Source organism: Fistularia commersonii, chromosome 29 (genome assembly GCF_037954325.1).
Source record: "Fistularia commersonii isolate RoL2024-O1a breed Wild chromosome 29, RoL_Fcom_v1.0, whole genome shotgun sequence".
Taxonomy (NCBI): Eukaryota; Metazoa; Chordata; class Actinopteri; order Syngnathiformes; family Fistulariidae; genus Fistularia; species Fistularia commersonii.
The window spans coordinates 787,501-815,272 of NC_141312.1; the positions used below are offsets into that span (position 1 = coordinate 787,501).

The window sequence follows — 27,772 nt, forward strand, 5'->3', positions numbered from 1 at the left end:
CGCTTAGTTCTTTGCGGTTAAAAATTCAAATGTTTTATCCCGAAGGGTTTGACAGAACCATTGGTTCCAGATCCTGGGCTCGTTTGGAAAAACCTTTTCTTCTCCACGCTCGGCGGATTTTTAAAAAGGGCTCCTCCGAAACGTTCCTCCGCTCCAGCCTCGGAGCAGGAAAACTCACGAGAAAGAAGATTTACTGCATCTTCATTGTACTGCGGCATACGGCCCCAGTACTTCCTGCTTGTAGTAGTACTAGCATACGGCCCCAGTACTTCCTGCTTGTAGTAGTGCTAGCATACGGCCCCAGTGCTTCCTGCTTGTAGTAGTACTAGCATACGGCCCCAGTGCTTCCTGCTTGTAGTAGTGCTAGCATACGGCCCCAGTACTTCCTGCTTGTAGTAGTGCTAGCATACGGCCCCAGTACTTCCTGCTTGTAGTAGTACTAGCATACGGCCCCAGTACTTCCTGCTTGTAGTAGTACTAGCATACGGCCCCAGTGCTTCCTGCTTGTAGTAGTACTAGCATACGGCCCCAGTACTTCCTGCTTGTAGTAGTACTAGCATACGGCCCCAGTGCTTCCTGCTTGTAGTAGTGCTAGCATACGGCCCCAGTGCTTCCTGCTTGTAGTAGTACTAGCATACGGCCCCAGTACTTCCTGCTTGTTGTAGTACTAGCATACGGCCCCAGTACTTCCTGCTTGTAGTAGTACTAGCATACGGCCCCAGTACTTCCTGCTTGTAGTAGTGCTAGCATACGGCCCCAGTACTTCCTGCTTGTAGTAGTACTAGCATACGGCCCCAGTACTTCCTGCTTGTAGTAGTACTAGCATACGGCCCCAGTACTTCCTGCTTGTAGTAGTGCTAGCATACGGCCCCAGTACTTCCTGCTTGTAGTAGTGCTAGCATACGGCCCCAGTACTTCCTGCTTGTAGTAGTACTAGCATACGGCCCCAGTACTTCCTGCTTGTAGTAGTACTAGCATACGGCCCCAGTACTTCCTGCTTGTAGTAGTACTAGCATACGGCCCCAGTACTTCCTGCTTGTAGTAGTGCTAGCATACGGCCCCAGTACTTCCTGCTTGTAGTAGTACTAGCATACGGCCCCAGTACTTCCTGCTTGTAGTAGTGCTAGCATACGGCCCCAGTACTTCCTGCTTGTAGTAGTACCAGCATACGGCCCCAGTACTTCCTGCTTGTAGTAGTGCTAGCATACGGCCCCAGTACTTCCTGCTTGTAGTAGTACTAGCATACGGCCCCAGTACATCCTGCTTGTAGTAGTACTAGCATACGGCCCCAGTACTTCCTGCTTGTAGTAGTACTAGCATACGGCCCCAGTACTTCCTGCTTGTAGTAGTGCTAGCATACGGCCCCAGTACTTCCTGCTTGTAGTAGTACTAGCATACGGCCCCAGTACTTCCTGCTTGTAGTAGTGCTAGCATACGGCCCCAGTACTTCCTGCTTGTAGTAGTACTAGCATACGGCCCCAGTACTTCCTGCTTGTAGTAGTACTAGCATACGGCCCCAGTGCTTCCTGCTTGTAGTAGTACTAGCATACGGCCCCAGTACTTCCTGCTTGTAGTAGTGCTAGCATACGGCCCCAGTACTTCCTGCTTGTAGTAGTACTAGCATACGGCCCCAGTGCTTCCTGCTTGTAGTAGTGCTAGCATACGGCCCCAGTACTTCCTGCTTGTAGTAGTACTAGCATACGGCCCCAGTACTTCCTGCTTGTAGTAGTACTAGCATACGGCCCCAGTACTTCCTGCTTGTAGTAGTGCTAGCATACGGCCCCAGTACTTCCTGCTTGTAGTAGTACTAGCAAAATGAACAGTGGGAAAAACAGTAATTGGAACGGCAGTCGGAACCGCAGCAGTACCTTTAGTAGTACATGTAGTACTACATGTAGTAGTAGTAGCTGTAGTACTTGTAGGAGTTGAAGGACCAGTGGTAGTAGTAGTAGTAGCTGTAGTAGTTGAAGGACCAGTAGTAGTAGTAGTAGTAGTAGCTGTAGTAGTTGTAGTAGTTGAAGGACCAGTAGTAGTAGTAGTGGTAGCTGTAGTAGTTGTAGTAGTTGAAGGACCAGTAGTAGTAGTAGTAGTAGTTGTAGTAGTTGTAGTAGTTGAAGGACCAGTAGTAGTAGTAGTAGTAGTAGTTGTAGTAGTTGAAAGACCAGTAGTAGTAGTAGTAGTAGCTGTAGTAGTTGTAGTAGTTGAAGGACCAGTACTTGAAATAGTTATAGTAGTTGTAGGACCAGTAGTAGTAGTAGTAGTAGTAGTAGTAGTAGTTGTAGTAGTTGTAGTAGTTGAAGGACCAGTAGTAGTAGTAGTAGTAGTAGTAGTAGTTGTAGTAGTTGAAAGACCAGTAGTAGTAGTAGTAGTAGCTGTAGTTGTTGAACGACCAGTACTTGAAATAGTTATAGTAGTTGTAGGACCAGTAGTAGTAGTAGTAGTAGTAGCTGTAGTAGCTGTAGTAGTTGAACGACCAGTACTTGAAATAGTTATAGTAGTTGTAGGACCAGTGGTAGTAGTAGTAGTAGTAGCTGTAGTGGTTGTAGTAGTTGAGGGACCAGTGGTAGTAGTAGTAGTAGTTGTAGTAGTTGAAAGACCAGTAGCAGTAGTAGTAGCTGTAGTAGTTGTAGTAGTTGAAGGACCAGTAGTAGTAGTAGTAGTAGTTGAACGACCAGTACTTGAAATAGTTATAGTAGTTGTAGGACCAGTGGTAGTAGTAGTAGTAGCTGTAGTAGTTGTAGTAGTTGAACGACCAGTACTTGAAATAGTTATAGTAGTTGTAGGACCAGTAGTAGTAGTAGTAGTAGTAGCTCTGGTAATTGCTGTAGTGGTTGTAGAACAAGTAGTAGTAGTAGGAGCAGTAGTAGTAGTGGCTGTAGGACCAGCTGAAGTAGTAGTAGTAGTAGTAGTCGTAGTAGTAGTAGTAGTAGTAGTAGTAGCTGTAGTAGTTGTAACAGCAGTAACAGCAGTAGTATTGGGAGTAGTAAATAGTAAACAGTCCCACCTTGCAGTAAACGCCATTTATGAAGTACTTTGCACTGGATCAGTAGTAACGGTGGTAGTAGCAGTAGTAGTGGTAGTTGTCCACACACACACACACACACACACACACACACACACACACACACACACACAGGCAGTATCTTTGCTGTTTGAGTGACAGGTGTGTTACACTGACACTGACTGATGGAAACAACAATAATGAGTGATGTTGATGACTTGTTTGTATGAATGTTCTTCCCAGACTATTGAAGGCTCCTGAGCAGAAGCTGCACCGAGTGAATAAATGTGTGTGTGCAGAGAAAAGCTGCACCGTCTAGAAGCTGCCCAGGTCCACCTTGTAACATGAGATATTCACCTAGAAATATATTTTTTTTACTTTTTTCTAGCTTCTACAAATACGTACCGGAGATGCTTTTTTTCCAACCGGTGTCCGGAACACGGTCGATGAAAAAGACGAATAAATAAGACGAGGAAAAACCGTAAAACCGTTAAAGTCGTCTTCTCGCCGTCGGAATCGAACGGCCTCAGAATCTGCGGCTCCTTTCATGGTTCCGATGCGACCGGGATAAATGTTTTAGCGGCGTGAAGCTCATTAGACCCCAAAAAATCCATGAATTAGGTCGTTTAAGCCGCGGCGTTCAAAGCGTGTGGAGAAGCATCTCCAACGAGTATTTGTGGATGATACCGCTATGTTTTAAATTAACAGTTAAAATAAATGTTGTGTGTAAATATCTCATGTTACAACCTGTGGCTTTTAAACAAGCGCGACCTTTACAAGCACATGTTTTTAGCCGGCGCAGCTTCTATTCACGTGCGCTCAACAGTCCACAGGTGAGGATATCTGTGGTCACAGGGGTGGTGGAACTAGTACCACGAGTAGTAGTAGTAGTGGTAATGGTATTATTAGTTTTTAATCCAAGTATCAGTCGTAGAAGTGGCGGTGACAGTGGGAGTATGAGCAGTTGTGGTGGTTATAGTGGTAATAATAGTAGTGGTTGAAGGAAGTAGTTGTGGAAATGATGCACTGAGGGTCAGCTGGAGCTTTTTTCCACTTTCTATCTCTTTGTGCTCCTTGTCCTTTCCTTCAGGGGAACCCGGACCGGAACCGGCCCGCCCATCATTTGGTCCGCAAAGAAAATCTTTCCGGATCTTATTTTGAAAAATGACTGTTTCTGCCTCACTTAACTCGGTGTTGCCGTTTCACGCCTCAGCTAGCACAAGCTAGCCCTTGAAAAATGTGAGCCGGAAACAAAAGTCGCCGGCGAGCTTTTTCGTGAGGAGAGGAGCAAACGATGAGAGCGCAGAAGCCTCGCAGAAAGAAAGCTGCATTTAAAAGAAAATTTGATCTTTCTACCTAAGTTACGGGTTCATCGCAACACGTGATACACGAGCACCGCGCTCGCTATGCATTATTTTTGGTGAATGGCTAGCTAATGAAGCTAGCAAACCCTCAACACTTTATTTTAATTGATTATTCCTTATTTTTTTTTATTTGATGTGTGTGAATGAGAGGAACCCGGGTGGAACGGTGAGGCTACAGGGAGTGGAGATTAAGTAGTTGGAGGATTTCAAGTGCTTGGGGTCAACACAGTCCAGAGAGTAGTAGAGTGTGGAGAAGAGGTGAAGAAACCGGTTCAAGCAGGTCGGAATGGGTGGAGAAAAGTGTCAGGGGTACCAAGAGATAGAAGAACATCAGACTGAATGAAAGGGAAGGTGGAGGAGACACTGGTGAGATTATCTACAAACACCAACAATGACCAAAAGACAGGAGGCAGAGCCGGAGGTGGCAGAGATGAAGATGTTGAGGTTCTCTTTGGGAGCGACCAGGATGGAGAGGATCAGGAATGAGTCCATCAGAGGAACGGCAAATGTTAGATGTTCTGGACATAGACTGAGATGTTCGGGTCATGGACAGAGGAGGGAGAGTGAATGTATTGGTAGACGGATGCTGGGATTGGAGGTCTAGAGGAAGACCAAAGAGAAGATCGATGGACGTCCTGAGAGAGGTTAAGAAGGTGGTTGGTGTGAGGGAGGAGGATCCAGAGAACAGGGTTGGATGGAGACAGTGGATTCGCTGTGGAGACCCTGAAGGGAAAAGACCAAAAGAAAAGAAGAATTTATCACAGGGGTGCAGGACATGTATGACCGAGACAAAGTGATGATTGAGATGGTTTGGACACCAACAAAGGAGTGTTCATGGTGAAGATCTGGGTAGAAGGTTGCTGAAGGTGGGGAAAAGCCAAAAGAAGAAGAAGAAGAAGAAGACATTATTTTTTAATTACAGTGAAAAATGATTGTAAAGTGTAATGGTTGTATTCGGACCTAATACTGTGAACTAACAAAAGTTTTAATTAACCGTCCCGCAGAAACATTTTCATGGATAAAACTGGTCCAAAGAAGGTTGGGGGCAGCTTTTCTTCATCCTCCAGCAGGAGGGTCCCTCCTCTGGTTCTCCACAGGTCTCGTCTCCTCGTCCCCGTCACTTTGTTTTGTTTTCTTTCCAGTTTGCAGAGGAGATGGAGGTCCAGCGCGGCGCTGCTGACGGTGCCCGGCCTTTCTTCCCTCCCCGGCTGCACCCCTGCTGGGATGTTTGCTGAAATTTATTGGACGTGGCACGGCCCTACCTTGAAAATTTTCCACCGGCCGCCCGCCGTCGTTCAGGTTGCAGACTTTGGAAATCACCCGTCCGAGGTTGGCGGCCATTCTTACGCCTGGACTTCTCGGGGTCACGATCTAAACCTTCTCATCCTTCCGGTGAACGTCGGAGGCCTCTGGTACCGAGGCACGTTTACGTCCCGGCCCGAGGCGGCGGCGGCGGTACGACGTCCAGGTCCCGCGGTGCGTTCAGGGCCTCGCTGAACACCCGGCCTGGGAAACCCTGGTATGTGGCGCCCTCTAGTGGCCGAGCCCAGACTCCAATATTTACACAATCATGCTCTCAAAGTACTTCATTTATATTTATTGTTATTGCTGCGCTGCTGCGACAAAAGAAAGTCTCCCCTACGGGGATCAATAAAGTATTATCTTAGCTTAAAGGATAGTATGGAGATAAACATGAATTATTGATTGGCAATAATCTTCCTTTATTGAAGCAGCTCTTTTAATTGATCTTCTCTTTCTTTAGATTTATTAAATTCTGCTCGTTCCAAAGTGTTTCCTCAGCAGGAACCCAGATGTGATTCCACACGTTTAATGCCATTTTGACTTTAGTCGAGTATTTCAACACAATAATACTCAGGAAGTATTTAAGACAGGGAGGTTGTACTTTCTCCTCGTCCTTCTCAGATTCAGGTTTCCCAAAATCTATTTTACCACCCAGATTTAGTTCATTTTTTCCTCCTTTTTTTAAAAAAAAAGTTAAAAACAAACAGGCTAAAGGTGCTACATTATGTCAGATTGAAAAACCAGCAACATAAATATACACCTGTATGTGTTTCCATACATATATATGTGTGTGTATACATACATGTATATGTCTGTGTCTGTATATACACTGCTCAAAAGAATAAAGGGAACACTTAAAAAACACATCCTAGATCTAAATGAATGAAATATTCTTATGAAATACTTTGCTCTTTACACAGTTGAATGTGCCGACAACCAAATCACACAAAAATGATCAATGGAAATCAATTGTATCAACCCACGGAGGTCTGGATTAGGAATCACACTCCAAATGAAAGTGTAAAAACAAACTCCAGGCTGATCCAACTTTGATGTAATGTCCTTAAAACAAGTCCAAATGAACCTGTGTTGCTTCCTGAGTGGACACTATGATTTCACACAAGTGGGATTGACTTGGAGTTACATTGTGTTGTTCAAGTGTTCCCTTTATTTTTTTGAGCAGTATATATATATGTATAAACAAACTTTTAAAAGTACCGTAGCTTGTGCTTCTGCATGAAATGGTTGGATGAAATAATTCCTTTGAGATGCAAAGAAGTTTCCAGACTCCTGTGTTTGTGTGCTTTGTTTTTCTGTGTGTGAGACTGGGACGGGCCAAAGCAGGGTCAGAGGTCATCGCTATGCAGAAGTGAAGCTTTAATGAGTACAAAAGTAATCAAAAATATCGTAAAAATACCGCTGTCATAGAAAACAATTTGGCACTTGATGGCTTTACAGGCTTTTCCATGAACCTCCATCTCCCCTTTATCGGGGGTTTAAAGACAACGAAGCGCTTTGGCGATGGTGTCGTTACAAGAATCAGTCTTTGGAGGTCAGATCTTCACACTGTGAGGGCAACACTGGATCCGGGGTGATCCAGTGTTGCCCTCAACGTCAAACCGGCGTCTGATAAGTGTTTGGACGCGAAGTGGCAGGGAAACGTTGAAGGTCAGGATGCTAAGACGGTGGTGGGTCCACACCTACCGTCGGTTAAGTGGTTGTGCGACACACACCGTGTGTGTTCTTGTACGATCGCCGTGTCGCGGGAATGTTTCAGAGAGGCGTTCATGCAGAGGCGCTGAAGGTACCGTGGAAGCCGTAGGCCATGTTCACCGGCACGTTGGCTCGTCCGAGCTCTTCCAACGTCCTGGCGTCCAAAACCAAAAGGAACGTCGCTTTATCCTGAGGAGACCGAAGGGAGAAGGTCCGCTATCAGAAGATACGGCAAACACACACACACACACACACACACGGATGGCGCTAAGCGAAGCGTCCCGAGGTTCACTTTTCTCGTCGAAACCATGTCGTCATGGCAACCGGACTTGAATTTCTCCTCTGGGACGAGGGGTGGGACGTCTCCGAGAGAAGAAATCCAAGCCCGGTCGAGAAGCTGCGGACCAGAAATCGCCGCGACCCCGACGACCCGGGAGGTTCGGTTTCTTGGCCGCGCAGAAATGAAAACGCCGAGACGACGCGAACGGCGGCTCCGGCAGCGAAGCCGAGCGTGACGGCCGATTCCCGTCACTTTCTTTATCATTCCGAGGGAAATAATAGGCCCCGTTGTTTGCAGATGGCGGCGACGGAGGCGGGTGATTGGCTGCGGCGACCCCAGAGGGGAGCGGCTCTCGGGGGGCGAAGGATCGCGGACGATATTAAAAATAAGAATTTACATTCGTCACAAAAAAAACCCCAAGTAAGTTTTTCCCTCTCAGCTGCTGTCCAAATCCCAAATCATTGGAAATCACCAGCCGCTCAATTCTAATCCTTCTCTCCGTGCAGTTGTTCAACCTCATTCTGCAGATGTTCCTCTGTGGGCCGGCGTCTCCTCCCTGCTCTTTTAACCCTCCTGTCAATTTTTCAATGAATAATTACGTTTCCGTTCTCCTCGTCCACGCATATTTATAGCGTATTATGCAAACGCGGAGAGCAGATGTGAAATAGAGGGCGCCAATAAAACGTCTGCCTGAAGCGGCGCGTCGTCATCGGCCGATTCCGAGACGGACTCGCCGCCGCCAGGAGGAAACAGCGGCGGTCTGGAGAGCAGGAGGTAGCGAAGGTTCGACTAATCAGTTCCTCTTTGTCCCAGCGTTTGGGAAGGAGTCCGGACGGGAGGTACCTGAGAAGGGCTGAGGACCACCGACAGGATCACGCCGTCGTCCTCCTCCGCGGCGTCAGGCGACGGAACGAACACCGGCTCCGACGGGTAGAACCCCTTCTGGTACCACACCTGAGGTCACAGGCAGGCGGACGTATGTTATCTTCTGCGCGAGCACAGGGGTAACCTAGTGTTCAATACCACTCATTCACTGGATTCGTCGGTTAGCGGTTTGACTTGGCGCCGTTGGGTGAAATCAGTCCGTCGTGTTGCACGTCTAATGCCGCGGCGGTTAGCGCTTCCACCTCTCACCAAGAAGATACCCGATTGGGTATCTGGACTGGAGTTCTGTTTGGAGTCTCCATGTTCTCCACGTGTCTGCGAAGGGTTCCTCCGAGTTCCTCCAGGAGTCCCAAAACACGCAGGAGGTTCATTGGAGACCCCGATTTGCTCAGAGGTGTGAATGATGGTGCGTCTATACGGGGCGAACCGATCACAGCTGGGATGGACTCCGGCGACCCGACAAGCCTGAGCGCAGGATGAGGCGCAGATACGAACGAACGAGCGAACGATGTGCATCCAAACACGCACATACCTTGAAGGACTTGTCCTTCAGGTCCATCTTGAGCAGGGAGTCTCCCACCAGGTGTCTGAACCCGCAGCCGTAGAAGTACCGATAGGGTCGGGTGTTGCATCTGCCATAATTGATCTGCGGGAACTCCAGGCCTCCGTACTCGTGGAGGTCGTCTCCATGGAGATCCTCGTGCTGGCAGTGCACCTGTGGACGAGGGCGGAGTCAGCAGGTTCTCGTCGCGTTCGGTAAGCGGAGCTTTGTGCGTTCGCCGAGCACAAGTTCACCGAGCGATGGACTTAGGGAGGAGTATCTCACGGTCTTTCGTCAAAGTGTCCCGCAAAGGTGAACCGGGCAGAAGAAGGAGTACGAGGAGAACCCACCTTGTCCTTGCCGGCTTTGAGGCACGTCGCCTCACCGAGGGGCCGAGTGTTCAGGTTCTGGCCTGTCGGGGTTTCGGCGTTCACGTCGAGCGGCAGAACAAAACGGCGGGGGAAGACCCTGCTGAGGGTGTTGTACACCTGCAGGGACGGAGCGCAGGGAGGAGGAAGTGCATGTCAGAGATTCATCGACGTTTTGGTTTTTGTTTCTGACTGTGGAGAGCGAAAAGAAGTTGGAGAAAGTGCACTGAACATTCTTCCACTCAGGATATGAAGCAATAATGTAAAGACTTGGAGATATCACCCCCTAAAGCCCTGAGCAATTATCTGTTCTCAAAACAGGATGAAGAAAACCACATGCAGCTGAGCGCTTAATGCAATTATCCGATTATATCCAGCCATCTACGTGCGTGGACCGCATCTGCACGCCGACCTCATCGAGCGCGTCGCCAGATTTGCGTAAATTCTGGATGAGGTAATTGTTAATGGCCTGTCCGTCGTCCGAGCAGCACATGTCCAGCACCAGGAATCCGTCCTCTTCGAAGGCGTTGATCTGGTGGAAGATGGACATGGCCTTGGTGTGGTACTTCACGGGGCTCACCTGCCAAACAAAGAGGACCGTCTCAGATCCGCCGCATCTCTGAAATCCCGTGAAAAGAATTCCCCTTTTGACTCGTCTCACCTCGCCGGTGCGCTTGTGAATGAGGTGGAAGATGGTCTCCTGCTTGGGGTCCCAGTAGATGCCCTCGCTCAGAGCTTTCCCCCGGAGCTTGCACGTGACTATCTTCAGGAGGTCCATCTTGATGGGCTGCTCGATGAACACCACGTAGTTCTCAGACATGGCTGGAAAGCAAAGAAGCCTGCGATTTAGAGGTGACGGTCGCAGACGGGGGCGGCGACGTGCACGAGAAGCACCGGCTTACCGAAGCTGTGATAGTAGGACGGATGGGACTTGTTGGTAGGAACAATGGAGCAGAGAACTTTGGCTCCTTGCAAGGTGTCCTTGGCATCTGCCTTTTCAGGGGGGACGCTGATGATGTTGTACAGAGCTCCTGAAACACAGGGGTCGGACAGTATGAACCAGCAGCGGGATGAGTGAAGTTATGCTAACCCTCTCTGGGACCAACCTTTGCTGCCGTAAGAGTTGCCCATGTTGTATGTTGTACCATCGGGGTCGTAGTGTGGGTGTGCCGTAGCTCCGTTCACTGCTATGAACTTGCTCCAGTCCACCTACAACATAAATGTGGAGGATGAGCGGGTTGAAGTAGCGCAGCTCTTGAATTGTGACTCTTTCAAGTCTTAGACCTGCTTTTCCAAGTGGCTATAGAGCCTTTTCACCGCTCGCTGCTGTCAAGCGGTTTGTGTCGAGCTGTCGGAGACGCTCAGAAGGCCTCCTTCTGCTCGCTACCCCTTTTGTTCAGCAGAGAATAAACAAACCAGCCTTGAAATGGTGACAAGGTGTGCTGTTTTTGTTAAACGTACACTCTTGTTCATTTGCGCATCACCTCAAACTGACAACAGCCTTGACATGAAGTTGTACAAGAGCAGGAGGACTGACAGGGACTCTGTTCATAAGGAATCCGCTCACACTCTGGTCATGACTCAAACCGGAGATTGGACTTGAACACCGGCTGCCGATGGCCGTTGGCAGCACGTCGCCACGACTTGAGCCAACAACCTGTAGGAACTTTTTGCAGCTCCTTGAACCATTTCAGGAACAAGACCCTTTTTTGGTACATTCAGACGCCTGAGGAACCAGGAACCGTGAGCCTCAGCTCCTACGGCCAATTCAGTTTGGTCTTTTCACGTTCCGTGGACACTCATATGACGAGTGTGCTTGTTGATTGGTGGAAGTCATAAGCCACGCCCACTACCAGATACTTCTTGTGGACTGCAGAGTGCCATTTGTAGATCCTACTGCGCTCACTGGTCAGATGTTTTCTTGAGACTAAATGGGCACAAGAAGCGAGAAACGGAGTGACGAAAGGGTCCGAGCTCTTCAGGCCGGGGTTAGCAAGCGGCTAACGGCTTGTTCGCCAGGGTAGAAGATAATTCAACCCATCTTACAGTCCATTATTATTTTTGCTATTATTCGTATGTTTTCAACACGTATGTTTCAGATGGTGATGGGTTTATTGTCATTTTTAAATTAGCCCTCATCGGGTTGACCTTTCACCTCAAGTGAGAAGATACAAATACTTCAAACATCTGATAGTCCATGGCTCTGATTCCATGGCAGCTTTTGACCGCCGTGTTCGTCCCCTTCTTCGGTGGTTTGTTTTGGAGTTTGGGAAACGAAAAACTGAAAATTCCCGTGGAGGAGGCTACTTCCTGGAACCGAATTCGATCTGGACCGTTCTTAGAACAGAGTTCTCGGAACTTTGTGTCCCAGGTAGCTGTCGTGAGGTATCAAGGAGAAAACCCGACTTCCAAGAACCTTTCAGAGGGTACAGAGGTCAGATGCCAGGCTTTGGATCTTCCTCCTTCTGGTACATCTAACTTTACCTACAAGGCATTTCAACCACTTGCAGCATCTCCAGTGTCCTCACTCCTCCTTGCAGGCACTTTGAGATCCTCCAGAGGGAGCCAGTTGTCCATGGAGACTCGCTCACTCACTGAACATACTGCTTTTGCAATGTACTTTTGGACACAAAGAGCCTTATCGCCCCGTCGTAGGCAAAGAAATGACGAGTATAGAGTTTCGAATGAAATTCTGAACCACGCGTTAGTGATGACCGTTACCTTTTCCACAGTTTCTAGATTCTCCGGGTTCACCCTGTGCATGAAGTTGGTCTCGGTGCTGACGTAGTAGTCCCCTTTGTATTTGACAAAGCTCACACTGGCATTATCTGTGGGTTCTGGAACAGGAAAGAAACTCCTGGTTAGTGCGGGGCTACGACTGGCATGTCTTCGGTATCTGTAAACATTTTGCTGGTATCAGCTGAATCTATAAGACATATGTCACCACTCATTTTTCTACATAAACCGTGTTTTTAAATGTTTTTTTTTCCATTTTCCCAGAGAATGTGCGACGATATGATCGGTCTGGTGAAGCCCCTGCATGGAAAACCCGGCTCTGCAGTTCGACTGAAAATACAGGGTTATGTAAGTTTTGTTTGTCCAATAAATCCTGGCTGGAACACGAACCTGACGTGGCTCTGAACCCCAGCGAGTCCATCCATCACCCATCACAAGACACAGTTTGGACAAAATGGAGTTTATCACGCTGCCACTCGGCTCATTATCTATTGCTGTGTATTGGTAAATTTATATCGGTAAATATAGAGACTTGTTTGTTCTGGATTGTACTTTACACTTTTACACCTCAGAGTTTATTTATGGATTTTTAACTTGTATCTTTAGCGAGCTTGTCACTGTCTTGTCCTTGCATGTCTTCCTGCTGCTGCTAAACCATTTCCCAAACATGGGATCATTATTTACATCCCATACCAAGGGGGTCTCTAGTGTTGAGATCGCAAGTACAAAAAAAGTACATTTTTAAGTCATTTATTTATTCACTAGGACTGTAAAAATGTACATCCCGATCCAGATGAACTACTTTGCATGATTAATTTGTCATATAAACATATCTATGCGCACACTGGACTGGTTGCCAGTAGATCGCTGGGCCGTTAAAGCCCTCGTGGTAGTAAATGAAGAACAATTATAATTAATCGGAACAAACAGAGATGAATCTGATTAAAGCTGAGAATTGTTTGACGGCCCCAATAATTCCATTTCAAAGCCTCGAAATCTCCCCTTCTCTCGGCGCGATCGGTTTGTCCACGTCGGACTTCAGCGTTCCTTCAATAATAACATATGTCCGGTCGTTTTCCCGAGAGCCGAACACAAACAGCGGGTCTTCGCTCAGGAAGAGGCTTCTTTCTTCGCCGCGATGAGTCGGACCTCGTGAACGACGGACGAGAGGATGAGCGGCAGAATTCTCCTTTTTTCTGAGGCTCGGCTTCGTCGCGGGGCTTCGAGTCCTCGCCTCGTGGGAGGCGTGGTGAGGATGAGCCGAGGCTTTCCACGATTCCCCTGCCTTGCTGGGCCAGAGGCCCCTCTCTGCTGCCCCCACACACTCGCACTCTTACGTAACGCTATGTAAGGCCTGTCCGGAGTGTATAGAGGAATGCACCGCCGGCCTCCCGCCGCTGAAAACACCAACATGGTTCTCATTAAGGGAAAGATCGCCGGCCGTAAAGATAACACGCCTCCCGCGGCGATGCGACCTTCTTTCCCTTTCTCAGCAGACACGCTCGCGGTCTGGAATTGTTCCTTGTTCCTAAGATTCTCCGTCTTCTTCTTTTAAGACAATGCAGGGTAGTTCCACGAGTGTTTCTGTCCACCTACCTATCATCTCGAAGCGGGAGAGGAAGCGCTGGAAGAAGTTCTTGCACGGGTCGGGCATGGCCAGCGTCCCAAATTCTGACATCACGATTCGGTCCTTTTCGCTGTTCCTCTTGTAGGCGTCGCTGTTCAGGAAACGGCTCATGTAGGTGACCTGGCCCTTCTCCATCTTGAACTGGTGCATCATGGCCATCCCGTCAAACCAGTGGTTGAAGCTGCGACCGGAGAGAACAATGTCTTATTAGGAGGTTCCTTCCGCGCAGGATCTGCCAAAACAAACACCGGGAAGTCGATTGAACTCACTGCGTGTTGCCAAACTCGAACTTCCCCGGTCCGTTTCTTAGGAGGCTGCCGTTGATCCACGCGGGAATCTGTCCCTGGACCTCGGTGCCGATGGGCTCCGGGGTCTCCTCCACCGAGCGGACCAGAGGGGCGATGGACTCCAGCCCTTTCAGAACCATGGCTCCTTCTACCTTGGACTTATCGGAGTCGGCGGCGAGCTCCTCTGAACAAACAAACCACGATGGTATTATTCCTGCAAATACTAAGCTGGAAGTAAAGTCGTCGGTCTCTCGTTCGACCGCTGCCCGATAACAACGACGACCCCCTCATACGGCTTCTTGGAGAACCCCTGCGTCCCGCTGGGGAAACGCGAGCCCTTGGATTTGAATGAGCGCCCAGCGCTCGGCCAAAGGAAAGAGCATACGTCACGTTTCAAAAATGATCCTCGAAACCGACACCCCGTCATCTCGCAGCAGCATCTGGCAGGAGGCGAGCGCAGCCCGGTCCTAGAGTCCGCTCAGTACCGGGGAGTCACAGTTGGTGGACTTGGAAGGAAAGCAAGTACGCCAAAGTATACTTGATACTCTTCGGTTTGCGGTCGGGCTTCCGCATGCTGATCCTCACTTCCTTCCTCACGTCCCAGGTCTTCTTCAGGCCCATCAGGCTGCGCCTTCTTGGCCTTTCCAAGGGTCCATCAGGGCTCGGGTGCAGGGCAGTACCGGACGCCGACGTCTGGAAGCTCGACACCACATGGACATACCGCCCGAAACACATCTCGTGCATTGTGTGTTATCCTACATTTCTGAGGGTGAAGACTTCTCGGTTCCTTTTGGTACGAATGCAAAAGTATCTTCTCAACTTTCTTCAAGTACTTATAATATTGGTCATAAGATCTATCAAGTGTTTGTGGTGAAGTCTTCAACAGAGGTCAAGTGTTGTTTAGCGCCCAAAAACTTGTGCTACGCTAGTTTATTTATCTCACATGTGGTTTTCAAACCCTCTCCATCTACTTGAATGAAGTGCAGCTGCTTTGAATAACAAACCAAACAAAAAAAAAAACAAATCTTCCAACGAAACCGTAAACAACTTAATTACGAACAGAACGCCTCGACTCCGACGCCACGACCTCCGCGGAGCGTCGCCATGGCGATCCGGCGGCACGTTCGAGGATAAGCGTGTTCATTGTGCGCCGGCGGAGCGCGGCGTGTTGTCGTGCCCGGGTGAACTCGGGCGGCGTCGGGGGGGGGGGGGGGGGGGGGACACACACACCGTCCAATATTATCATTGGCCGGAAAACAATTTAATTGAGTAACTTCGCAAATGTTGGCAGGAGGGAGCCGAGAACGTTGTGTGACTTGGCATCTCCGGCTTTTGCTCCGCGGCCACGCAAATAGTTTCCCGAGCGGGAGCTTCAGGGCTTCAGACCGCTGCGCCCAAAACAAAGTGCGTGGTCAGTCGAAGCATCTGACTCGCATTATTCTGCCGCGCACGTGACCGGAAACCCGCCCCGGCCGCGGTCACCGCTCGGTCCGTCCGGAACATTCCTTTTCAGGAGCTTTCTGGTGGTGTGGAGATAACAGAACTTGTATTTCTGGAAAAGTAAAGACGCGTGTTCTTCAGAGGCTTCTCAGCTCGAACCACGTGTTGCTCCTCCATAAGATCGAAGGTCTCCAGTATCTCCTGGTTCCCCTGGATGTGGTTGAAGGTTCCACGCGAGTAGGAACCACCTGCTCCAGAGGGGAGCTCGCAGATCCAGAGGCCACATGGACTCAGAAGATAGAAACGTACTGTTCCCTGAGAGAAGCACCTGGAGAGCTGCCACTTCCACTGATCTCCCTTTTTATTCTGTTAGACTGGAGACACCAGATACTGCATGAGGCCCAGCGGAGGTTCTCCACAGCGAGGTTCACCCCTGGTGCCTCTCATGCACTAATCCAGGAGCGTGTGCTCGCGGCCCCGCAGCCCGCGGACGCGCAGCCCCGCCGGATGCAACCCGACACGGCCGCCGCTGCGGGAACACGGTGTCCCTTCGGCGCTCCGGATCCGGACTCAGATCCGGAGACCTTCAGCCCGCTTCCACCGCACGGTCACGGAGAAACACGCGGTGAGAAGGAACATCACGGCTCGGAGAAACACGAGAAGGTGAGACTTCCGCCTCGGGGGAGGAAGAGGCTTACCGGCTCCGTCCAGCTTCACCGGGGACATGATGGCGGCTCCTCTGCACCTGCGTCCTCCTCCTGGCCCGCGGAGCGCGCAGTGGACCAGACCTCCTCCTTCTTCTTCTGCTGCTGGACCTCCTCCTCTTCCTTCTGCTGGACCTCCTCCTTCAGCTTCTCCTCCTCCTGCAGCTGCAGCCGCAGCTTCGTTACGTAACGCGCTTATGTAACGCGGAGCGCCAAGGTGGGGAGATGCGGACGCCTCCTACCTGCAGCGGACACTCCTCTCCAAACATCCGCAGGTTCATGTCGCACCAAACACGAGTTCATGCGGTGCATGGCGTTTTTACTCTTAAATAACAATTGCATTGTTTTTAATGATAAGATTTTGAAGTGTTAGCATTCAATCTACCCAAGTGATGTTTCCTGTTTCCTCTTCGGTGACATGAATCGAGTTGCAGGTTGACCTTGAAAAGGTCCTGAAAAGGCGATGGACGGAGTTTCCTTCTCCTGGAGTCGAACCTCCATCTGTGGAAAACATCGTCGAAGGTGATTTATGTGTTTGTGAGCGTCGGACTTCACGCGCGTGACATTTGGGCCGAGATCAGTTGTTCCTGCGCGCGTGTTTGTTTTAAATATTTGCGGTGGCCGATGTCGTAAATCGTTTCAGCCGTCCTTCCAACAAATATACGTGAAAAAATAAACAGAAATTCTTATTCGAATTGCAGTTCTTCTTCTAAATGGACACGCTTGCATCTCATGCACGTGTGCAAACATGCATGAGATTTTGGACCCTTTGAAATGTGACATGTATGTCATGTTACCACCACAAACATTTCAGTTTCTTATTTGAAAAGAAATGCAGAAAATTGTTTACTTCAACCATGATGGACGGAAGCGACGTGGAGTGACACCTGACATCGCAGAAACACTGGAGTTTGTTTGGTCGTTTCACCGAGGCTCGTTTGCAGCTTCGTTCCAAAATTTGATGAAAAACTCCCTTCAGGAGCGACTGTGGCTTCAGCGTCTTGGCCCTTCCACCTGCTCGGAGGCCGTGGCGGCTCCACCTCCACCATGGCGGCTCCAAGAAGGCAAAATCTCAAGAGGGTCTTTCACAGGTGTGAAGAAGTTCATAGGAGCCGAACCTCCAAGTCTTCATCTCGTCCTAAAAGCTGTTCCTTCGACTGTGATTTACTTAACTGGGGAAAAACTTGGACGCCTTAAAGTTCCTACCTCTTGTTGTTTTCTTGTTCCAGAGCAGCAGGTTATTATGGTCTGGAGAGTAAAGCAGCTCTGCGGATCTCCAGATAATCTTTGCTGGAGGATTAGGGCGGGCGAGGAGGAGGAGGAGGAGGAGGAGATGGTCGACCACAATCTGCTCCTGCAAGGAAGCTCTCCGGGTGTCTCAGGTACGGCGCCGTATCATCTTTAACGCTTCCTTTCCAGGCCGGCCTGTTTCCGAACGGTAAGGAGCTCCTCTCTCCTGACGCCCGCTGCCAAACTCAAACTGTGATGTAGACGTGAGTTACCGTGGCAACGGGCCACGCTATAATTGCCGTGGTGTGACGCCGCGTCACCGTCAAGGTCGCTGTTATTCCTTCTTTAAGAACATACCGGTACTCTTTGAGCGAGAAAGCTTTCTTGCGATCCCTGGACTTTTGCATGCATTCGCACAGACTTATTGAAATGTAGGACATTTATTGTGATTAGGATGAGGAATTATAGCGTATCAGGGCTACGTTGCCATGGTTACATCTGTAAACGTCTCTGTCCTTTTCAAATATCGTCCCTTCCGCCTTCTTGCCCTTCGAGCTCTTTGTTACCGTGGCTGTTAAGCAATGCGTCCACTAGAGGGCAGCGGCGAGCCGGCCGCTCACATAATGTACCTTCTGTGTGCGCGGACATTAAATCGGTGGCGGCCTGTGGACGGGGAATCCCCCTTCTTCTTCTTCTTGTCTGCGCCTTTCGCCGTCCCGTACGACACCGCCCCCTGACGTCCAGCGGCACTGCCTGAAAATGCGGGTGTGGCGTCAGGCATCAATGAGGTCTTAGTTTGCAGAAGGCGACGAACCCGTCCCTCGTACGATTCCTTGATATCAAATCGCCGTCGTTTCCCGGCAGGAAGCATCTGCGGAGTCCGATGGCTTCGCCAAGGAGCTCCCGTCCCTGGACGCTGTCGGAGCTTCTTGGCCAGCGGAGGCTTCTGGGACTCGGAGCGGTGCTGGCCTGGCTCGTCCTCTTCCATCTGCTCGTCAACGTCTGGCTCCTCTGCATCTTCACCAGTCTCTTGGTGGTCCTGGGAGGCTGGCTGGGTTCCCGGGCCCTTCTGGACGCCAACAGCCTTCTCCACCTGGAGCACTTCTTGCCCGTCAGCAAGGGGAACCCCCCTCTGAATTCGGCGGAACACGAGCGCCGGTTGAACCACGAGATCCACAGCGCCGTCCACAAAGCGGTGCGTGATTTCGTATCGTCGTGGTACCGCACCTTGCTGCCGGAGGTGGAAGGGGAGTTCGAGAACGCCGTGCGGAACTCAATGCTGGACTCGGTGATGGAGCTGAAAGAACGGGCGCGACGCGTGGACCGAAAAGCGCTGGTCCAACGGCTTCTGGAGTTGTACGGCTGTCACCTGCAGAGCTACATGAGGGCGAGGGAGATCCGGCTGGCTCGCGGAGATGCAGCTCCTCTCTGGCTGCTCTACAGGGAGGTGGAACCTCCTCATCCAGCTGTGAGCAGCGCAACTTCTGAGCTCAACTACTCAAGAGCCCTGGTGAACCTGGTCTTACACGTGCTGGTCCCGTACCCTCAGATGGAAACCAGGACCGGAGGGTACATGGTTACAGAGCTCATCACCTGCAACGTGCTCTTGCCGCTCATCGGCAGGGTGTCGGATCCCGACTGGCTCAACCAGACCATCGTAGATATTTTCACCAGGTCCAGGGAACCGCAGGGAATGACCACGGAGGAGCTCCTAGCAGGCCACCTCTACAGGCGTCCCCCGGAGGAGGAGTCTTGGACCACCTGCCGGTCCCTGTCGTCTTCCGACCTCGAAGGCTTCGCCAGCCGAAGCAGCTCCGACCTTCAGGATCTGTTGAGCCGGAGCTCGGAGAACGAGAGGGACTCCTCCGGCGGCAGCTGCGAGAGCCTGACGTCTTCGGGGAAAGGAGAAACGTCCCGAGCGTCTCCGCCGGAACCCTACAGGGCGACCTGCCGCTCGCCGGCGTCCAGCCCTCGCTCCGCCTCGTCCGAGTCCAAGAACATCTCGGCGGACTCCCTGATCCGGTCGGGGTCGGGGGACGACCTGTCCGGGGGTTACTGCGACTGCGGCCCCCCGACCAAACTCTGCAGCATGATGACCTTCAAGGACGACGACGACGTCTTCGGCTGCTTCGCCCCGCTCAAGAACCTCGGACCGAAGGCCGTCGTGCCCGAGGACTCGGACTGGCCGGCGCTGACGGCGCAGGACAAACCTCCGGCGAGTCCCTCAAGAGGACTTTGCCTTTCCACGCGCAACTTTGTGTCTCCTAAGAGCCCGTCGGCGCCGGTGACCATCCAGAATGTCCAAGTTGCAGGGACGGTCAGCGCAAAGGAGCAGCGAGGCTCCGGCGTTCACCCTTACACCCTCTACACCGTGAAGGTAACCCCTTTCAAAACAAAAATATCCTTCTTTTTAAAGATTCAAACTTCAGCACACACCCTGCAGGGACGGACATCTAGGAAATCTAGTTTTCTAGCAAACATGTCGGAACAAGCTGTAAAGATCAGAAGCGGCTTCACTTCAAACACGTCCACAGGGAAGACATGACACACACACACACACACACACACACACACACACACACACACACCGGAGAATGACAGGGTGAAGCAACGCTCTCGCTATCTAGCGTGTGAACAACTGAGTGAATGGTTAGATGTCACATGATGACATGTGAATGAAGGAGTGAATGTATGTACATTTCAAATAAGGTGTGAATGAATGAGTGAATGGATGTATGTTGCCATATAAGGAGTGAATGAATGGATTGTCTCTACATGACATATGAATGAATGAATGAGTGAATGGATGTATGTCTCTAGATGTTATGAATAAATGTATTGTCTCTCTAGATGTTATGAATAAATGAGTGAATGGTTGGATGTTGCCATATAAGGAGAGAATGAATGGATTATGTCTCTAGATGACATATGAATGTATGAATTATTGAACGGTCGATGTCCCTGAATGAATGAATGACTGAGTGAATAGTTGTATGTCTCTATATGAGGTATGAATGAATGAATGAATGAATGGATGCATGTTTCTATCTGATGTATGAATTAATGAATTAATGTGTGAATGGTTGTATGTCTCGAGATGACATATGAATGAGTGAAGGAAAAAATGAATACTTGTATGTCTTTATTTGATGTTTCCATATAAGCTATGAATGAATGAGTGAATGTAGAAAGTCTCTACATGATGTGGGAATGAATGAATGAATCAATACTTGTATGCTTCAGTATGAGGCATGAATGAATGAGTGAATGGTTTTATGTCTCTATGAGGCGTGAATGAATAAATGAGTATTTTTAACTATAAAATGTATAAACAATTGAGTGAATGTTTGCATATCCAACCCATGTGTGAATGGGAGTGAGTGGTTGTATAGATGTAAGTCTTTATAGGACATATGAATGAATGAATGAATGAACGAATGAATGAATGAAAAAATGAATACTTGTTTGTCTTTATTTGATGTTTCCACATAAGGTATGAATGAATAAGTGAATGGTAGTAAGTCTCTACATGCCGTGGGAATGAATGAATGAATGAATGAGTGAATGTTTGTCTGTCTATATGTGGCCCTCTGATTGGTCCGGGGTGAACCCGCCTCTCGCCCTCTCGCCCAATCACAGCCGGGATTGGCTCCATCTCCACCAGGACCCTGAGCTCAGGATAGGTGGTATGGAATGAATGAATGAATGAATGAATGAATGAAGTGTTGATAATGAGGTGAACAAAGTTGATTTTATATGAGCTTCTTCACTGCGTCAAAAAGCATTTTATTCATTTAAAATCAAATTATATCAAATCCATTGTGGTTGTTGTGAAAGCTGTGGTTCTCCTGTCTCGAGCCTTGTCCTTCTGGGTCCTTCTGGGTCCTTCTGGGTCCTCCTGGGTCCTCCTGGGTCCTTCTGGCTCTTGCAGTACGAGATCTCCACCGACGGCGAGGGTGACGGCGCGCCGCCGCCCGCCTCCTGTCACACGGTCAGCCGGCGCTACAGCGAGTTCCTCAACCTGCAGACGCGTCTGGAGGAGAAGCCCGAGGTCAAAAAGTTCATCAAGAGTGAGCAGAAGAGGGATCGCCTCCTTCTCCCTTCTGACCTTTGGGCTTCTTCTGAGGGTGTCTGGTCTCTTAGATATCAAGGGGCCCAAGAAAATGTTCCCGGACCTGTCGTTCGGAAACGCCGACAGCGAGAAGGTGGAGGCCCGGAAAGGTCAACTGGACATCTTCCTCAGAGTAGGTGCCACCTCTCCGCCGACCCGTCGCTCCCACTTCCATCTTCTTCTCAACGCTTGGGTTTTTCCAGCAACTGAGCAGCATCCCTGAGACGGCCCACAGCGAGGACATGCAGGAGTTCCTGGCTCTGAACGCCGACGGCTGCACCTACTTCGGGAGGAGGCCTTTCGTGAGGTCCAGGATCGACAAGGTGACGGCCCGACACGCGCAGAAGGTCCGGAGGTATCACGGCCTCCGGAAACACTGCATCTGGAGATGTTCCTGCTCCTTCATTCATGATCTGCAGCACTGGGCGGAAGGGCCAGCGATGGAGACCAACCGACATTCACCCTCTCACACGTCTGGACGGCGTCGGGTGTCTGGTGAACCTCCTGCAAGTGTGGGAGGAACCCGGAGAACCCCGAGGAACCCCACGCAGACCCCTGGAGATCTTGGAGACTCCAAGATCGGCCCACCGCCTCACAGCCAGAAGGTCGCCGGTTGGATTCCCACAGGGTTCCTTCCCGCTTGGAGTCTCCATGTTCTCCCGGTGGTCGGTGGGGTTCCTCAGGGTTCTCCGGGTTCTTCTCGCAGGACGTCGAGTGGAGACCCCGCGTCGTCCAGACGTGTGAACGGTCGAGCGTCTCGGTGTGACGCCTCCGTCCTCCTCCGGCTTCTGGCAGATGATGGAGAACGCGTTGGACACCCTGAAGACGGCCTTTCCCTACCCCGAGCCTCTGAGTCCCACCGAGGAGCTGGAAGGAGATGCTGATGGAAGGACCATGGACTACAGGAAGTACAGGTGGGCCCTCAGGAACCCTTTAACTTCCGGTTCTCCGGATCTTCGTGGCAAAGCTGCGGCGGCGTGAGTGCAGGTGGACCTGGACCTCGGCTTCTGCTCCATCATTCTGGGAAGGCGTCCAGGGTGAAGATCCGAGGAACATGGAGGAACCCCACGCAGGCACGTGGAGAACATGGAGGCTCCTCACAGGAAGCCCCCCGAGGGAATCCAACCAGGGACCTTCTGGCTCGGAGGAGGTTCTAACCTCCGCTCCGTCTTCACCTTAGAGAACACAGAAATCATCCCACGTCTTCTAACCCTGGTGGTTATGCGCCACCTGACGACCCTCACAAACATCTCCATCTTCTGTGTTTCCCACCTCAGGAGACTCATGTTCCCCAAACTCTCTCCGTCCCTCAACATGCCGGATCTCCATCCCAGAGTGACGTACTGCTTCAGCGACGGCAGCGCGGTGAGTTACCAGCTCCGGGTCCCAGCTTCCAGCAGGAGGTCCAAGCAGGAGGTGTGAGCAGATGTTTCCTCATCCGTCCAGATGCTGAACGGGATGTCTCCAGCCAGGCTGGAGGTCTTTGCGGCGGAGCAGGAGAGGCTCCTGTGCGAGGCGGGCGGGCGGGAGGCGGCCGGGCCGATCGGTGACCTCGCGGACCGGAAGTCCTCCGGGAAGATTCCCGCCGCAGGTGGACTTCCGGCGCGGAGGCTCGCCTGCAGTTCCAGCCTTTGGCCACAAGATGGCAGCAAAGCACAGCGTTACTGCAGCGACACGTTTATTCATTTTAAATGGAAAGAGAATAATATAATATAAAATAGAATAATTCAACTGAAAGGACGGAAAACAAGGATAAAAGTAATGTCAAGGATCATAATAAAAAGAATAATAATCATTAATGTATGAATTATAATTACAGCAATAGTTATATCATAATAATAATAATATAATAATGCTAATGATACAGGTGATAATAACTCATTATTTAAGAATAAGAACAACTTTATTTATCCCGAAGGAAATTGTTGTTCCAGAGTTTCAAGTAAAACATAACAATAATAGATGATAGTAGGAAGGAGGGAGAATAATACACACAAATAAAATATAAAGCGTCAAAGTTAAGGCCATAAAGTGTTTTAAGGTCTTAAAAAGTACAAAGATTTGAAGATTCCCTTCGGCTGAAGGAAGAGGAATTAAAAAGTCTGATAGCCTCAGGAAGAAAGACCTCCTGTGGCGTTCAGTGGAGCTCCTTGGTGGTATCAATGTACGACTGATTTAAATAATAACAGTACAGTAATTATTTACATAATATTAAAATTCATTAAAATTCATTGAATATACTGATAAAAGTATGCTACTAATGATAAAACAGCACCAAAAATGTAATATAATAACTATTATCTATTATAACTATTATTATTGTTGTTATTACAATATTTTAGTATACATTATACATATATTATTATATGATGTGGGTAAGAGCAGAGTTTTGTTAATAGTTGAATATCTTTAATCTCTGTTTTTTAAGGGATGGGATGATTTACATGTTGACATTTTATTGTAATTTATACATTTATAATACAGCAGAAAATCCTTTGTCCATTAAATTTTGTTGGAGATGGTGATCCACACACACACACACACACACACACACTTAACACACACACGGTCACCTGCATTCCTTTCCTGTATACATGCAGTGCGTTTCTACATACGTTGATGTTGGTTGTGTGTTTTGCAGACACGGCGATGGCCGACGTGGCTCTGAACATCCTGTGTCTTCTGATGAAGGACCAGTGGAGCTGGCTGTGCACGGAGAACATCCAGAAGACCATCAGGCTGCTGTTCGGCACCTTCATCGAGAGGCGAGCGTCGCGGGTTTACGAGTTAAAACGCCGTGCGATTCAGACTAAAGAAGGTTTCGAATGTTGAAGGAACCGCGAGAAGTTCTCGGTCCTCCAAACGTCCGGTTCGGTTCCTGTCCGGGAAGCTCTTGGTTTTCATCGGGTGCACTGAAGGTCATAGCACTCGGTGATGTTTGGACCAGGACCCCCCCGCCCTGGGGTTCTGGGGGTCTCCAGAGCTTTTGGGTTCACCCTCAAGAGATCCTGCAGATGATTTACAGTTTGGAGAACATTTGCTCGCGCGTGTCTGTCGCTAACAGCTAATGTGCTTAGCATGTTTAGCATACACAATGGCCGAAGCGGGAGTGGGCGGGTTTCTTCTAACCGTATTTGTCCGTGCGCGTCAGGTGGTTGGACATCGGGGTGGCTCACCTCACCGGCGCCCCCTGCTGGGTGATCTACCTGCAGGTGCTGCAGGAGGCCGTGTGGCCCGGCGGAACGCTGCCCGCTCAGCCGCGGCCCGAGCGACACGCCGCCGACCGGGACGAGGCCCGGCGCCGCTGCCTGGAGTGTCTGCTGGAGCTCCTGCCAGGTCGGCGGAGCGTGGAGGACGCTTGATGGGTGGTGACGGCGGGGATTCTTGGGTGAAGGAATGGGAGAACAGTTGTGTGTCTTTATGATGTGTGAATGAGAGGGTGAATGTTGTGTCTCGCGAGAACATATGAATGAGAGGGTGAATGGTTGTGTCTCTATGATGTGTGAATGAGAGGGTGAGTGAATGGTTGTTTCTCTATAAGCAGCAAATGAAAGGGTTAAATGGCTGTATTTTGATAAGATGTTTGAATGATTGTGTTTCTCCATGATGTGTGAAAGACTGTTCCATGGCTGTTTGTCTCTATATGATGAACAAATGAGAGGGTGAATGATTCTGCCTCTATATAATGTGTGAATGACAGGGTGAACGGTTATGTTTCATTGTGACGTGTGAATGAAAGGATGAATTGTTGTTGTCTCTGTGATGTGTGAATGAGAGGGTGAATGGTTTTATTCCTCCATGATATATGAATGAGTGAATGGTTGTTTCTCTATAAGCAGCAAATGAAAGGGTTAAATGGCTGTATTTTGATAAGATGTTTGAATGATTGTGTTTCTCCATGATGTGTAAAAGACTGTTCCATGGCTGTTTGCTCCATATGATGAACAAATGAGAGGATGAATGATTCTGCCTCTATGAATGACAGGGTGAATTGTTGTATGTCTCTCTAGAATGTATGAATGAGAGGGTGAATGTGTCTCAGTGTGACATGTGAATGAGAGGGTGAGTGTTTTTCTTCTATGTTGTGAGAATGAAAGGGTGAATTGTTGTTGTCTCTTTGTGATGTGTGAATGAACGGGTGAACGGTTGTGTTTCTCTGTGACGTGTGAATGAGAGGGTGAATGTTTGCGTCTCTTTGGAATATATGAATGAAAGGATGAATGTGTCTCCTTGTGACATGTGAATGAGAGGGTGAGTGTTTTTCTTCTATGTTGTGTGAATGAGAGGCTGAACGGTTGTGTTTCTATCAGATGTGTGAATGAGTGACTTCGTGGGTGTTTGGTGAATGAGAGGGGGAACGCTTCCATGTGTGTGTGACGTGTACGTACATCTAACTGGGGAAAGTAACGAATGAATGAATGAAGGAATGAACCTTTCAGGTTTTTTTTCATGCAATGATCAAGATTCGTGTGTGTTTTGGCGTGTGGTCGTCCAGAGGTCATCGCCGACATCCTGGGCAGCGACAAGTACAGAACGAGCCTGGAGACCGTGCTGGAGTCTCTGCAGGACCCCCACATCAACAAGTGAGTCACACGAGCTAGCACGCTAACATGCTATCATGCTAACCGGGCGCGGACGGAGTTTTGAGATTTTCCAAAGACGCTCTTTAAGGCGAGCGTCTTTCCGACCGCCGACAGACATCTGCTCTTCTGCATCTGCGACCTGCTGCTGGAGTTCCTGATCCCGGAGTCGGGCGACAAGTGTTTCCAGAGGTCCCTGCTGGGCAGCCTGTCCAGAGACGGAGGCCGGGACGACCACGCCTGACGGATCACGCGTGACGGCGCGGAGCGGCAGAAGTCGTCGGCGGTGAAAGGCCACCCTTGTTCACTCCGTCAGTCACGAGGCTCCGCCGGCCCGCGGGACCGATAAGGACTTCCTCCTCGGCGAGGACGGGGGCGCAGATGATCCAGACAAAGACGAGACCTTCAGAGTCCTCATCATGTTTCCTACAAAGAAACACTTCCTGGACGGGACGCTGAATATGAACGGGTGAAGGCCGCGGGGGACAAACACACACTTCATTTTTCTTGAGCGATCTTGAAAAGTGAATAAGAGTTGGATAAGAAGCAAATAAATGGATGGAGGAAAGAAATCACGAGAAAATGAGAGATAATGGTCACTAAAAAGGTCACTTAAAATAAATGATTTACTTATATATTTTATTTTTGATTTTCTTTTTATTTGGTCTTATTATACTTTCTTTTTTTATTTTTTTTATTAGATTTTGTTTTATCCTTTTCAATTTTATTTTACTTTATTTTTATGCTCTATCTATCTATCTATCTATCTATCTATCTATCTATCTATCTATCTTTTTATTACTTTTACTTTTTATTACTTTTTGATATTTTACTATTCTATTTTACATTTTATTTTATCTTATATTGTTTTATTTCATTTTTTATTTTATAGAAATAAGATATAAATAAAATATAAATCTTTATTATTTTATTTTATCTCGTGCTGTTTTATCTTATTTTTTTAATGATATTATTGTTTCATCATATTTTATTTTCTTTTGTCCCATATTTTATTATATCTTATTTTTTATGATTTTATTTTATCTAAATAAGATATAAATCTTATTTTGATTTATCTCATCTCATTACTTCTTTTTATCTAATATTATGTTAGCTTATATTTTATTATATCTTATTTTTTATCACATTATTATTTCATTTTATCTTATTTCGTTCGTTTATATTATTTTATTTTATATAAATGAAATATAAATCTTATTTTACCTTATTTTTATTATTTTGTGACATCATCAGGTGGCCTATCTGAGAGTTCTGATTGGCCGGAGCTCTCAACCTTGGAGACTCATTCATCTCCTGACGTCTGGAGATCCCCGAACACACACACACACACACACACACACACACACATCTGGGGCTGAGGTCTCCCGGCCTCTGACGTTGATGAGTGTATAATTGCTGAGTTTCTTTCTCACACACATCCTGGAGGAACGGCCCAAACTTCTGGAGAGCCTTAACAAGAAGTCACTTCCTTTCTCATGCTTTCGGGTCTCCTCAGCTCCGCCGCTTTGGGGATTTCGCTGGCAGCCGAAGGAGATGCCTGACGGCCGAAACCCCCGGGCCTCCGAGCCGCGGTGCAGCTGCG

General features: G+C 49.0%; 2 protein-coding genes and 1 long non-coding RNA gene across 14 annotated transcripts in view; 2 read left to right on the top strand and 1 right to left on the bottom strand.

Annotated features, from left to right (window-relative positions):
- Nucleotides 1–8,576, top strand: part of LOC147216543 (uncharacterized) — a 77,906-nt gene extending 69,330 nt beyond the window's left edge. For 2 of the 3 annotated variants that reach the window (XR_015109078.1, XR_015109081.1), the window contains one exon: nucleotides 5,508–6,261. This is a non-coding gene — a long non-coding RNA (uncharacterized LOC147216543). Of the gene's footprint in view, nucleotides 1–5,507; nucleotides 6,262–7,957; nucleotides 8,081–8,473 lie in introns of those variants that run through there. The other variant, XR_015109080.1, reaches the window with a different exon arrangement.
- bco2a (beta-carotene oxygenase 2a) lies at nucleotides 7,021–16,628 on the bottom strand. Of its 2 annotated transcripts, XM_086177347.1 has the most exons (13): nucleotides 16,491–16,628; nucleotides 16,243–16,413; nucleotides 14,087–14,288; nucleotides 13,787–13,998; nucleotides 12,176–12,291; nucleotides 10,561–10,663; nucleotides 10,357–10,485; nucleotides 10,116–10,276; nucleotides 9,867–10,034; nucleotides 9,437–9,574; nucleotides 9,078–9,260; nucleotides 8,504–8,614; nucleotides 7,021–7,569 (listed from the first exon to the last, which is right to left on the bottom strand). In XM_086177347.1, exons 1-13 carry the CDS (start codon nucleotides 16,588–16,590, stop codon nucleotides 7,453–7,455), a joined length of 1,911 nt encoding a protein of 636 aa, XP_086033473.1. In that variant the 5' UTR covers nucleotides 16,591–16,628; the 3' UTR covers nucleotides 7,021–7,452. The 2 variants fall into 2 exon arrangements, with proteins under 2 accessions (XP_086033473.1, XP_086033472.1); XM_086177346.1 differs by having other exon boundaries at nucleotides 9,867–10,276.
- On the top strand, nucleotides 12,455–26,804 carry snx19a (sorting nexin 19a). 9 transcript variants are annotated; one of them, XM_086177337.1, is made up of 15 exons: nucleotides 12,455–12,538; nucleotides 15,918–16,523; nucleotides 16,683–16,770; nucleotides 17,478–17,630; nucleotides 18,343–19,855; nucleotides 21,410–21,548; nucleotides 21,622–21,722; nucleotides 21,793–21,912; nucleotides 22,385–22,503; nucleotides 22,867–22,954; nucleotides 23,036–23,180; nucleotides 24,231–24,354; nucleotides 24,741–24,925; nucleotides 26,085–26,172; nucleotides 26,287–26,804. In XM_086177337.1, the coding sequence occupies exons 5-15, from the start codon at nucleotides 18,362–18,364 to the stop codon at nucleotides 26,411–26,413; spliced, it is 2,730 nt and encodes a 909-aa protein (XP_086033463.1). In that variant the 5' UTR covers nucleotides 12,455–12,538; nucleotides 15,918–16,523; nucleotides 16,683–16,770; nucleotides 17,478–17,630; nucleotides 18,343–18,361; the 3' UTR covers nucleotides 26,414–26,804. The 9 variants fall into 9 exon arrangements, 8 of the variants coding, with proteins under 8 accessions (XP_086033463.1, XP_086033465.1, XP_086033464.1 ...); XM_086177339.1 differs by lacking the exon at nucleotides 12,455–12,538 and adding an exon at nucleotides 17,228–17,339 and having other exon boundaries at nucleotides 16,330–16,554; XM_086177338.1 differs by lacking the exon at nucleotides 12,455–12,538 and adding an exon at nucleotides 17,228–17,339 and having other exon boundaries at nucleotides 16,330–16,523.
- Nucleotides 26,805–27,772: the final 968 nt, after the last annotated feature.

Bases quoted from the DNA above. Each gene is read 5' to 3' on its own strand.
- bco2a (XM_086177346.1), bottom strand. From the start codon at position 16,590: ATGCAATTGTTATTTAAGAGTAAAAACGCCATGCACCGCATGAACTCG. The intron at 16,414-16,490 runs GTAGGAGGCGTC...CTGCGGCTGCAG, and splicing joins GAGAGGAGTGTCCGCTGCAG to CTGCAGGAGGAGGAGAAGCT. The intron at 14,289-16,242 runs GTAAGCCTCTTC...TTGTTTGTTCAG, and splicing joins GGTGAAGCTGGACGGAGCCG to AGGAGCTCGCCGCCGACTCC.
- snx19a (XM_086177337.1), top strand. From the start codon at position 18,362: ATGGCTTCGCCAAGGAGCTCCCGTCCCTGGACGCTGTCGGAGCTTCTT. The intron at 21,549-21,621 runs GTGAGCAGAAGA...CTGGTCTCTTAG, and splicing joins GGTCAAAAAGTTCATCAAGA to ATATCAAGGGGCCCAAGAAA. The intron at 22,504-22,866 runs GTGGGCCCTCAG...TTCCCACCTCAG, and splicing joins ATGGACTACAGGAAGTACAG to GAGACTCATGTTCCCCAAAC.